Source organism: Onychomys torridus, chromosome 16 (assembly GCF_903995425.1).
Source record: "Onychomys torridus chromosome 16, mOncTor1.1, whole genome shotgun sequence".
Taxonomy (NCBI): Eukaryota; Metazoa; Chordata; class Mammalia; order Rodentia; family Cricetidae; genus Onychomys; species Onychomys torridus.
Window position 1 is genome coordinate 61,207,017 of NC_050458.1, and position 13,465 is coordinate 61,220,481.

The window sequence follows — 13,465 nt, forward strand, 5'->3', positions numbered from 1 at the left end:
CACACACACACGCACACACACACCAGGTATAGACTACCTACTTCCCTCCCAATACACACACACACACACACACACACACACACACACACACACACCAGGTATAGACTACCTACTTCCCTCCCAATACACCATCTAGCTTCCTGCTCAGTCTCCTCCACGGTTTAATGAACACACACCAAACAACTGTACTACTAGATGACTATTCCAGGACCTAAGATGAACTGTACCATCAAAAGACAACACTTATTATACCATGTATGTCATGATTCCAGAAATTAAAGCAGCAGGGTTGATACAGGAGACAGCTACTTTGAGAGAACTTCAATCGCTTAAACCAAGAGGGCACTACACAGTCCAGGCCTGAACTGCCTTAGACCGAGACACTGGCCCTTACGCAGAGGGATTTCCACAGCAGCCATGGAAACTGGTTAAGCGGGTGCAAACAAAGCAATCTTGCCTTGGGCCAAGCATAAGGAGAAAGTGGCTTTGGGAATCTGGAGGAAGAGGCACAAAGGTCACATCAGCCACCAAGAAGGGAAGTTTCTGTACTATCCCTGTCTTCCTCTTTGCTTTGAGCTCGTCAGCAACAGAGGCTTAGAAGGTTACAAGGCAGCCCGCAGTAATGGGGTTCACTTGGGAGTCAAATTCCACTCTGCTGATTGCAGGGAAGCAGCTTGTTAGTTTTGACTCATAGGCATATAAAGTTCTTTAAAAAATACATTTCATTTTTAATTCTGTGTTTCTGAGGTGGGTATGTGCACATGAGACCAGAGGTGTTGGATTCCCTGGCGCGTGAGTTACAAGCTGTGAACTGCATGATGTGTGTGCTGGGATCTGAACTCAGGTTGTATGGAAGGAAGAGCAGTTAAGAGCACCCACCTATGTGAACTGCTGGAGCCATCCCCCCAGTACTTCATATAAACTTGTTAAGGAAATGATACAGCTTTTTAAAACAAACCAATGGCTGCAAGATTGACTGTTTCACTTTTCCAAAAGAATTATTTAAAGTTAAAAAAAAGAAAAGAAAAAAGGCCTGGGTGTGTGGCTTGTTGGCAAAGAACTACCTAGCACATAGGTTCAAAGCTCTGGACTCAAGTGAAGGGGCAATTAGACATGACAGGCACACTCACCTGTGCAGAGCTGTGTCCTCCTCCAGCACATTCCTGGCCTCACCTCAGCTAGTCCTCCTGTCTCGAATCTGAGACCTACATTCTAAGTCAGGCAGACTTTGATGTCTACAAATCTGAGATCTCAATCTTGGCTCTAGCACTAAGTAACTATGAAATTAGATAATGACTCATCTTTATACACCTCAGTTCTCATAAAAATACCAGAACTGGCTTTAAGTTAAATGAGGTACACAAATGTTGCAGGCTGACACAGTAAAAGTCAATAAATATGCTGTTACTCTTTCAGAACATGCCAAGATCAACATTGACAACATGTGAAGCAGCAAGGGAATCGTGACACATGGGAGGTGACTGTGCGGTGATGGTCAGGATTGGAGAGACAGCTCAGCAGTTAGGAGCACTGGCTCCCTTCAGAGGACCTAGGTTGGGTTCCCAGCACCCACCATCTGTAACTCCAGTTCCAGGGGGATCTGATGACCTCTTCTCCATGAGCATCAGGCATACACATGGTGAACAAAAAGAAAAGAACGTAAATACGGACACAGTAGGTTAAATAAATCAAACTCCTCTCGGAGGATGTATTATCCAAATTTAAGATATGAACATCCTGAAATTCAATGCACCTAAGTACACAAAAACAAAAGGTATAGTGACTATCAGTCACAAAGTTGCTCCCTAGACAGTTAGAAACCAACCCTGTAAATGACCTCACCCTGCTTTAACAGAAAATACACTAGATACACACACCGACTGAGGGATACATCTTTGCCCTGTGAGGAGGCAGACACGGAGCAATTCAGAGCAGTGATCACACAAGGGGAAGAGACATGAAATGCACTTTGCCTTACAAAATGGGAAGAAACATTTTTTTCTGGTGGCTCTCTACAGAAAGAACAATCACTTTTAAGTGAACAAGTTTGACATGCTGGTAATAATTAAATTTTCAAAAATTATACAAATTTATAATTTTTGAATCTTTAGCAAAAATGGCTGAATACTTATCTTCAAGAAATTATTCATATATAAAAATGCCAAGATTTAGGTGTAAAGATTTATAAAACATTTTTCTAATAACATCTTTGGGGATTTTGTGTCTTGCGTGCTTTTGAGAGTGTCTTGTCACCCAGGCTAGCCTCAAACTCAGCTGCTGATCTTGAGTTCTTGATCATCCTTTCTCTGCCTCCCAAATCCTAGAATCAAAGCTACAACGCCCTACACCTGGATAAAAACATCTTTCAGTTAGTTAAACTTTGCACTCCACTAATTTAATTATCTATATTTGTAAAAACAACTTAGCTGGGCATAGTAGTAGCACATACCTTTAATCCTAGAGCTCAGGAGGCAGAGGCAGGACCTGTCAGTGTGAGGCCAGCTTGATCTACAGAAGTGAGTTCAAAGCTAGCCAAAACTACATGCTGAGACCCTATCTCAAAAAACAAAATAGAACATCAAACAAACAAATATACAATAGTAAGGGACTGTTTTAAGAGTACATCTGTGTAATAGAATACTATACAGTCACCAAAAGTCATGCTGTCAAATTAATTTTTATTAAAATGGAATATGCTCAATACATGAATTGAAAAGAATGGGTTATAACATAGCAATGTGCATTGTAGCCAGCCTTGAAAGTTAAACTTTGGCAGAATTACAGGTGATTTTTCCTGTTTCCCAGTCTCTTCTATCTTTAGAAATTATTAAATGTTTTAAATTTCCTAAAGTGATTATATAATTAGGAAAACTACTATTAAAATATATGCTTATAGCTAACTCTGACTTTATTGCCTGGATATTAATGTAATCATGATACTCATTACTTTGGTAAAAATCCAAGAAATAATTCAACACATTTGGAAATGGTTTAAATGATATAAAAGTCATCATTTCCCAGAAAACTTAATAAAATTTTAAAGACACTACTTTGTTTAGCCAAAGAATTTATTAGGATCTATTGTAGACCACAACCTGGTTTCGAGTGTTGTCTCAGCAGACAGTCCTGCAGCTCACACTGCCCGGTCTGCAGACTCGGGGCAGCCGCTGTGCTGAGGCCTGTTTCTCTGGATGAACAGTCAGCAGTGCACACCATGGCCATGTAAAGGCAGATCATGAGATGTGGTGGTCATTACCAGAATAGCAACAAACAAATACAAAACTTTTGGAATGTTAAAATAATGAGTAACTACTACTGGGCCTTTCTACAGCCTGAAACATGGATCAATGTGAACAGCAAGTTGAAGGGCCCGGCGCTCCAAGGTCAAGTCAATACTGAGTCATGATCAAGAGGGACCTGCAACTCCATAAACTGTGTTAAATTCATATACATGCAAAACTAATGTGAATTTAAGAAAAAAAGAAAAGAAAAATAAGAATGTAAAAACAATGCTATTTCTTAACATAAAGCATGCATTTTCTAACTCATTCTTTAAAAGTTTCTATTTTAATCCAGTTAGAATATATTCTAATATTAGAATATATTAGAATAGTTAACATTCATTAACTATTCTGAAGCACTCTACCAGATATGAAACACACACATCTGCTAATTTCAAGTGGAATAGTGGAGTTCTCCCAAAGACATAAGACACCTACTTTTTCTTCTAAACTTTAAAACTTGTTTACGGGAGCTAAACTGTATAAAACAAAATTTTAAATGTCATTTACTTTCCAGGTGTGAGTAGAAACAATGCAGGAAAAAGACATGATGCATTAACTCATCCGCACAGAAACAGCCATCTGCCACAAAATGTCAGAGGACCAGAATCCCACACCTCTGTCCGTGGGATCTCAACCGAAATGAATATGGTGTGCTACTGGTATTTCAAACTACCTCCAAACTTCCTCTGCCATGAAAATCTAACACAAACTTTAATTAAAAATATCTGTAAAATATTGCTTCATAAATGCCCAGAAATGTAGAACTGAAGGTTAAACTGGAGATATTTCAGACTGTTATCATAACCTAACGACGCTCCTCACCTCCCTAGTGCAATCACAGAGACCAAGCTCTCGGTACTCTTGTGCCCATCAGGTCTGCAGCCCTCAGAAGCACCGCCCCTGTCAGTGAGTGAGTGGAGGACTCACCTTGACCGGCCACCCCGCTACTGGACATCTTTTCAGCTATTTCATGTCCTGAAAACTGTGACTGGAATCCAAGTTTATCATGGAGTTAATCTTTCTCTCTAGATGCTAATGAAAACAGCAGTACCAGAAGCACTCTGAATTCACCTTTCAGAAACACCAACATCTCAATGCTTTAACAACAAACAACTCCAGTCCCTGATAACCTAAGCGAGAATATCCTTACTTAAGCTTTCTCTCCTTTAGTCAGACACAAGTTATAACACCTGGAATTCTGCAGCATGGCTACCGATCACCAAATTAACACTTCCTTCACTGTAAGCATTAGGTAACTTCCGAAGTGTGAGAAGAACTTCATTATGACTGGACAGTTGACAAACAACTTGAAGCCACAGAAGTAGGTCATGTATTCTTAATCCCAGAAAAGAAAGGTCACTACCTAGCAGCAATTCTCCAGTTGACATCAATAACTGACCATCACTGATAGACAGAAGGTATATGAAGGAAACGTAGTTTTTAAAAAGCTAGCTTTCTTCCAAATTGGGTCTTCTAAACTCAACAAAGCTTTGATCTGGCAAAGCTGTAAACTAGCAAATCCAACTGCTACTGTTTTTCTAGGTGGGGAGAGAAGAACGCAAAAGCCACACACACAGTGTGGCCGGATCAGGTGGGGCACCTGCAGGCTTGAGGTTAAGTCTCACTTGTGATGATCTGCTTTCTATCTAAGCAATGGACTCAGACATGTGCTTCAAAAATACATTAGGGACCTGTAATTGGTATGTTCTATTAATATCAGAAATATTAGTGGCAATACAGTGTTTAAATTTCTACAGTTAGATGGGGGAAGGTCATAAAGATCAGACTTCACTTTTCAGCCCGACAGAATTAATGTATTATACATAGATATATAGATATGTCTTCCAAAACCAGCACCTCTACAAGTTTCTGATTCACATACTCCACTTAAAAAGCTGTACATCTTTCAGTATCCACATTAGAGCACATTCCTGATAAAAACGCACATTCCGTTACACCCTTGATTTTCCCTTGAATTTGTTTTATTGGGGTGGGGGTTAGATATAGAAGTTGCAGTGCACAGCTATATTTAGAACAAAACATTATATCCTACAATAAAAAAAATAATTTTATCAAAACCAGATTTCGATCACAGTTGCGTACACGTTGAATTGCACTTTGCAGACATCTCGACAGTGTCCTTTACAGCACTCCCCACATCAGCCTATGTTTTTTTCAGTAGACATGGGTTCTTCCAGAGCCTTCTTCTGGCTCCCCTTCCGTGAGTACTTGTACTTGTCTACATAGGCTTTAACCAGATTTGCCACTTTCGTAGAATTGACTTCTCCACTCTTACTATGGCAAACCTAAAAGAAAAGGGGAAATGTTTTCACTCTCAGTCCAAATGGACAGTACTATGGGAACACAGGAAACAGCAGCATCCCATGTCCCTGTGCACAGCTCAGGGACCACACGGAGGTAAAGAAGCGAGGAGACCCCTCAGGGTTTGAAACAGTACACACCATGGCCGCACTTACTTTATCCACGGCTTTCCTCACGATCTCCTTGTACTCTTCCTTGGTGATGTCTTTGTTTTGGTAAAACGGCTTAATAGCCAACTTCACCTCCTGTGCTGCTTTCTCTTGAATTTGCAATTTCTGATGAGAAGAAAATATGTAATTATTACCTGCCAACATACTCTGAAAAACTGTATAGAAATTTATGAAACTGAAAACAGTATGTACACTTTCACATTGTAACTTTCCAAATGTAAGTATGACATAAAATACATATTTACTAACATATATGAAAGATCTCTAAAAATGATTATGCAGTTATTACCAGTAACTCACCAAGTATCAACATCATCTAGACAGAATCCTTCAGATAATATTAGCATTTATAAGTCCCAATAATAAATCCCCTCCACCTCTCATAAAATCATCTTTATTATACACAGAATCACATACAGGTCGCTCTCAACCTTGGACTTGCCTTGTCTGTCTTCGAGCTATCTGCGCTGGCTTCCACTGGAACACTTACTTTGCTTTCCGCCAATTTGACAGCAGCATTAGAGGCTTGGGCATGACTTGATGACGAAGTATTACCAGAACTTGGTCCCTGAACTGATCCTGTGTTTCCTGGGGCTGCTGATGGAGCAGGCAAGACTTGTGTAGCCATGTTATTACTTACATGAGAAGCAGCACTGGGAAGGCCCTGTTTTAAAGAGTTAGCATCTGTCAATGGAGTACTGTACTCAAAAAGAAATATTTATGTCACGTATCAGGAACATTAAAGAACAAAGTGGCTAGGCCTAGTGGCACCTCCCGCCCCTCCAATCCCAGCACCAGCACTCGGGAGGCAGAGGGCTCTCTGTGAGTTCAAGGCTAGCCTGGTCTACAGAGTGAGTTCCAGGACACCCAGGGCTATACAAAGAAACCTTGTCTCAAACAAAAACAAAAAAACAAAACCTGACAAAGTGATTCAACCTTATTCTTAGAGAAGTACTTATTTTAGGAAATGTATACATAAAGGGCCAGTTGAAGAAAGTGAATACATTCTCAGACAGAGCTTTTTATTTAGTGTGTTAAATGTCTTTTAGATGATGTGTGTGGGGATGGCAAGATGACAGTGAGTCAAAGTGCACACCACACATGTCTAGGACCCGAGTTCAAACCCTGGAACCCTGGAACCAGATTCTGACACCCACATGCCTACGGTAGCAGGCATCATATCTACACTCACACACATACAACAATAAAAAATAAAGTAAGAACAGGGCAAACTACCGGCACCACTATGTTTGCATGTATCTGCATCTTTGTCTCTTAGTGTAGGAAACTCAAAATGGAAAGAAAGCACATGGTAACAGATAATGTCTTTGTCCAAGGTTTACCCAAGCAAGACAGCAAGCACAAGCCTTCTCACAAGTGTTCACTAGTTCCCAACTACCCTGCTCCCAAGTCTTTCAAATTTTAGGGAATTTTTTTTTTTTTTAAGTGAACTCAAACCTGATCCTAATTTGAATTCACTAATTTGACCAAGCCAAACAACAAAAAGAAATGTTTGTATGTATATAATAGCATCATATATAGCTTGCACTTTATAATGCATGTTCCTGGCCAAGTTTCCCTTCTGGGGATAGGAATGGGAATTAACAAAGGATATTGAAAAGAAATTATGATGAATTAACAAATAAATTAAAAATATAACCAAATATAGCACTGTTCCTAAATGCCAGGAAGCCCTTTCTTATCCTATTTGCTAAATGTTTGAATGTTGATTTAACTCTAGCTACTAAGAACATACCTGCACTTGTTTCCCATCTGGTTGTGAAGCCACGTAGCTGACCTGCTGGGATGGTGGGGGAGGGGGTGGTGGTGGCGGTCCCTGAGGTACACTGGCAGGGGCAGCTACCTGCATGAGAGGCACTCCCGTGTGGAGATGCAGGGGCAGCTGAGGGTGCATGGTGAATGGGTTACGCTGCATATTCATCATAGGGGCATGAACACCCACTGGGTACGGGAAAACACTCATAGGCTGATGCTGTGCATTCATTGGGGGTGGAATTACGTTCATGTGTGGCTGCATCATATTTACAGGTAGCTGAGAACCGTCAACTTGGTTTGTTTGGTCTTTTAAGTTAGCATCTGTCAAAAGAAAAAAGTCTTTGTAAAAAAAATGTTACACTTATAAACACAGATGCAAACAGCAGTAGGCTTGGTACAACACAACCAAAAGGTGTGCACTGAATCCTCTCCTTTCTAAATAACATGCAATCACTTTCTAACGAAAGAAAAGGCTCATGATTACTAGTCAAAGTTCACATAACACGTATCAAAGTTAGTAAAGAAAGCCAGGAGTGGTAGCTCACACTTTTCTTTCTTTTTTTTTTTTTCCGGTTTTTCGAGACAGGGTTTCTCTGTGTAGCTTGGTGCCTGTCCTGGATCTCTCTCTGTAGCCCAGGCTGGCCTCGAACTCACAGAGATCTGCCTGGCTCTGCCTCCCAAGTGCTGGGATTAAAGGCGTGTGCCACCACCACCGCCCAGCTAGCTCACACTTTTCAATGTCAGCATTCAAGCTCTCTGAGTTTTGTGGCTACCCTGTTACACTTAGCAAATTTCAGCCAGGGATACATAATGAGATACTATCTTTTAAAAAAAGAATTACTAATTCAAACAACTAGTTAAAAAAAAAAAATCACATAAATTATAGAAGTTACAACAACTAAGTATCTAATTTTTATTTTTTGGAAATAAATGAAATACCAGTTAAATTTTGTATCGTAACATCCCAAACTCCTCTAATGAAGCCAACAACACATAAAACATTTCAAAAAAATAAATAAAATATTTCGGTCTTTGGTGAAATTTGGTGCTAAAGAAATACTGATTTAGCCAGGCATGGTGGTGGCACACAGCTTTAATTGCAGCACAGGAGGCAGAGGCAGGTGGATCTCTGTGAATTTAGTACCAGCCTGGTCTCTTACAGTCAGTTCCAGGTCAGCCAAGGCTACACAGTGAAACCTTGTCTTTAAAAATAAGAAAATAAAAAGATGTTGGTTTGCTATGTATTTATATAATTAAAAATGACTTATAACTTTGGCTTAACAGTATGATTTCAGTATCTACTATGTTAAGGATCATTTCAACTCAAGCCGTTACTCTCACAGCCTCTTTCTTCAAGTTACACATTAAGAACTAGCAGAGAATGTTACCCTGGTCAGGTGTCTCCTCCTCCTGTCTCATCCACCCAGACTGTGGACCTGCAGAATTCCTCCCACGCCGAGAGTAATAGTTCTGTACATCTGCTGGCAGAGTCTTTCTCACCGCCCAACTGGACGCGGACGTCCACCCGGACCTGTCTGCAGCCGTACCAAAAGAGACATCTTGCTCACTTTTCCGCTTCGACGGCTGCTGCTCCACAGACTTGAAGGAGTCGCTCCCCGAGAGGGGTGTACGGCTTTGCCACCTGTTCTCACTCTGGTCACTGTAGGCAAAATTACCTCTGTAGGTACCTTTCCCTCGGCCACCTCGACCACGGCTGGACATCCAGCCTGGGCCGAAGTTTTTACTCCAAGAATTCCCTGAATTTTCGTTCCTATTTTCTTCCCAGTGGGAATCTTTTAACTTTTCGGGATTTCTGGTCCTTGGATCTAGCCCGGAGTTTATTTTTTCCGTTACCCAACTGGGACAGTCATTTCTATGCTTATCTGTGGAATTTGGATCATTAGCATCTGCAATAATGTCATTTTTTTCTTTTCTTGTATTTTCGTTCTGTTTTTCTGAGTCATTCCTTCGGTAGCGGTCATTTCCTCGAGGACACCTCCAACCATCATTTGTCCATCTTTCCTTCCACCGAGGAGAGTAACTATCTCTTTCATTTCTTCCAAATGATGAGCTCTTACTCTTTGTTCTCAATCTTGATGGTGATCGAGAGCGAGATCTGGACCTTGACCATCTTCTGGCTCTCCTCTCTCTATCTCGATCTCTCCTCTGCCCATCTCTATCACTTTCTCTTTCTCTGCTCCGGGACCTAGATTTTTCTCTTGAGGAAGAATCTTTTGCTCTGGATTGAGATCTCTGGTTCTCTCTAGGAGCATCTCTTCTTGGGGATACTGACTCTGATCTTTTGGCTTCCCGAGCATTCTCTCTCTTTGGAGACCGAGACTGTCCCCGTTCTCTTGCCACATCCTTTTTTGGTGAGAGAGAACGAGATTTTCTCCGTCCTCGGGCAGACTCTCTCTTGGGTGATGGTGACTGAGAATTCTTGCTTTCTACTGCAGTCTCTCTTTTTGGAGATGGAGACTGGGCCCGCCTCTTTTCTTGTGCAGTGTCTTTGTTAGGAGACCAAGTTGTAGATGGAGAATGAAATCTAGATCTCCGAGTACGGGGTTTTGGGGCTGTATCCACTAGGCTTTCAGGTTGTTGAGCTACGGTTTCAACCTTCTCAATTGTAGGATCAGAAGACAGCTTATTTTCAGAATTGGGGGTCACAGAATTTTCATTCAATTGTTTAGAATCAGTATTTACAGTTGATTCCATTTCAGACTCATTCTGATCACTACAAAATGAGTCACACTCCATAGGTACTGTTTCATTATTATCTTCACTAAAATGTTTCTCACTCTGTTCAATTTCTGTGTTAGGCAACTCTATCGGTAGGGGATCTTCAATCAGAGATTCTGTCTTTTCTTCTAATGATTTGTCCAATTGGGTGTCATCAAGATTATGCTTCAATAAATTATCTTCACAATCTTGAATGGCACTGGAACTTTCCTTTTCTGAACTGTCATGAATTGGAATTATTTGTGCATTTTCAGTTTGAACATGCTCAGGCAATTCAGTGTCTGAGCTGGCAACACAGTGTCTGTCTAGTGTGTCTGCAATTTCACCCTCAGAAGGTTCCAATGCGGGGCTCTCTGCAAATGCTCCTATGTTTACTGAAGAATCTTTCAAATCAGGGCTTTCTACTGTAAGACTCTCCTCTATGTTTTCATCATTAACCACTGACTCTGTATTTTCAGATACTTCACCCAGAGGACTGGACACTGGCTGAGGTCCTTCAATGTCAGAAGCTGGACACGTGAGAAAACCATCAGGACTCTCTGTGCACACAGGTGCCTGTACCTCTGATTCTGAACTTCCAGGCGCCTGCTCTTGATTTTCAAATGGATCACTTCCTTTTACAGAAGTATCTGTAGCAATCTCATGGTCTACACATAACTCCTTAGCCTCTATACCTGTATCCTCTCCAACAAGCACAGGAGGAGCCTGAGTGCAAGATTCAGAATGTAAGAATTCTACTTCTTCCTCTAGCTCATGATTCTTGGTTTGTTCATTTTCTTCTGTTTGTTCACTGCAACTTTTCAAGCAATCAACCAAATGATTTTTTCCATCTGTGTGAACAGAAGAAATACTACTACTTTCTACTCCTGATTGTTGCTCTTTCTCCACCATGGGGGGGGGTGTCGGAGTCCGCTGTTTCTTCTTCTACTGAATCACTAGAAGTTGTTTTTTCAGGGGGAGGTACAGATTTCCGAAGTTTCTTTTTCAATGAGGGTGGCTTTCTTCCTCTCCTTATAGACTTCCGTTTTGGAGCCTGTCTTGTTTGCTTTTCTGATTCAGCTGGAGGGGAAATACTTACAGAGGAATTACTGTTCCCTGGGGCATCCCACTCAGAATTATTTGACACTGGGGACTTCTGGGGCTGGCTGACTGTCTCCGCTCTTGTATTTCGTGTGGACCTCCTTGTAGGAACAGATGTTGCAGGTTTTCGTCTTGATCCTCTGGTATTGGATGTGCCCGAAGTTTGCTTCTTTTCTCCTCCTCCTTGGGTGTGTGCTAATGCACATCCCTTATGAGAAGAAGTACCTGACAACGTTGAAAAATAAGAGCATTTTAATGTGTTTCAAAACAGAATTTGACAACAGTTTCAGAAAACAATAGTACGTGCCTGTAATACAATAAAATAGTATGTTTGTGAATCAAACTGTTATCTCTTCTAACAAATGAATAATAGTTGGTTTCATCAGTATTTGGGGCATAGGAGAGAGACTGAGACAGTCTCTTGTATCCCAGGTTAGCCTTAAACTCACTATTGTAGTCAAGGATGACCCTGAACTCCTGGATCCTCCAACCTCCAACTCCCAAGTCCCATTTATGAACTGCTTTGTAGGCAAGGAAATGCTACCCATGAATTAATGTGAAGATTACTTGTTTATAATGAATTCACAGATGTTATTTCTAAAGAGCCATGATTTAGACACTAGAAAACTAAACACAGTTTCTCCATGTCTTAAAAATGTATAATAGATTTTCTAGTTCAAAAATTAAATTAATTCATGTAGCTGTATGAATTTGCCAGTACAACATGATAAAGTACGTACTGTGAAACAGTAAAAATCAAGCTAATTAACACAACACACCATTCCCATAGTTATCTTTGTGTGTGCAGTGTGGACATTTCACATTCACTCAGCATTTTCCAAGCTGATACTATAATCACTTTTCACACTAGACCCATTATTGCCCTTATTCCTTATTCAAATTTCGTATTCTTTGACCACTCCCAATCCCACTTCATGGTCATCTCAATTGCACAGGAGTATAATTGTCTAAAGTATAATTACGTTTATTATCGTTTTGTGCCTGGATTCTATCACTCAGCATAATGACCTCCAGGTTTATCCACTGCACTAGGTGGGACTCCTTCCTTCTGGATGGCCACATGATAATCCATTGTGCACTCTGCACTCTCAGTAATGATTGTAAAGCCCGACGCTGCCCAAATATTGATCAAAATAGCCAAGAATTACTCTAATCAACTTAATATTCTAAGTCATCAACACTCACATGTTTGTGAAGGCAAAAGAAGCTAATAATTTTTTTAAAACAAAAAATAAATTCACAAACTTTACCAAAATTTTCTAATGACATGGTACTTGCTGAGAAAATAGTCCTTGGCAACACAGAGGCAATCAAGGGAAGGACTTCTGTCTCAGCACTCCAAGGTACAAAACCAACTCTGAAAATGTAAGCAAAGACTTCTTTAGTTATGTGGTCTAAAAACTGAGCTGGGAATTAAAAACTACTACATTCTCCAAATTAGATTAGTAATATTAAAATGCAGTGCTTATGTTTTTGCCCAAATAACATATAAAGGTTATTCACTACCCAAATATAGTCACAATTTGCAAAGGAAACAAAACAAAAAATCCAAATTTTAAGGGCGTATTTTTGTGTTAAAATAAAAACAAACAAGATGAAGGTAATTTAGGATACAACTGTTTCCTCTTTTAAATAATCGGCCATTTTATCAAGATGCTGCTTGGCGGGCAGTGTGGAGCGATGGTTTAATGGCTGAGAGCACTTGCTGTTCATTCAGGACTCTAGTCCAGTCCCCAGCACACATGCTTCGGGGCTCACAAAACACCTGACTCCAGCTCCAGGAGATCCAATCCCTCCCCAACCTCCAAAAGCACCACACAAGTACATACTCGCACATGGACACACACACACACACACACACACACACACACACACAATAATACATCTTCAAAAAGCAAAAGAATTTGGTCTTTAAAAAATATTTTAACTTTTATTCTCTTCTACTACTATAAAAAATACCAACTTTGAGGTGAACTCACATAAAATATAAGTTCCTTAAAGTATACAATCTGATGACTTGCAGCCAATATGTATGTTCATACACAAAAAGAACATTTCTATCTTCTCAATAAG

The 13,465-nt window shown here is 40.4% G+C and overlaps 1 protein-coding gene across 1 annotated transcript in view; it reads right to left on the bottom strand.

Annotated features, from left to right (window-relative positions):
* Positions 1-2,666: 2,666 nt before the first annotated feature.
* Scaf11 (SR-related CTD associated factor 11) overlaps positions 2,667-13,465 on the bottom strand; it is a 48,043-nt gene continuing 37,244 nt past the window's right edge. The window contains 7 exon segments of the mRNA XM_036207981.1: positions 2,667-5,590; positions 5,762-5,881; positions 6,219-6,440; positions 7,533-7,873; positions 8,941-11,188; positions 11,190-11,596; positions 12,643-12,749. Of these exon segments, the coding sequence (XP_036063874.1) occupies positions 5,444-5,590; positions 5,762-5,881; positions 6,219-6,440; positions 7,533-7,873; positions 8,941-11,188; positions 11,190-11,596; positions 12,643-12,749 (3,592 nt within the window). The 3' untranslated portion in view covers positions 2,667-5,443.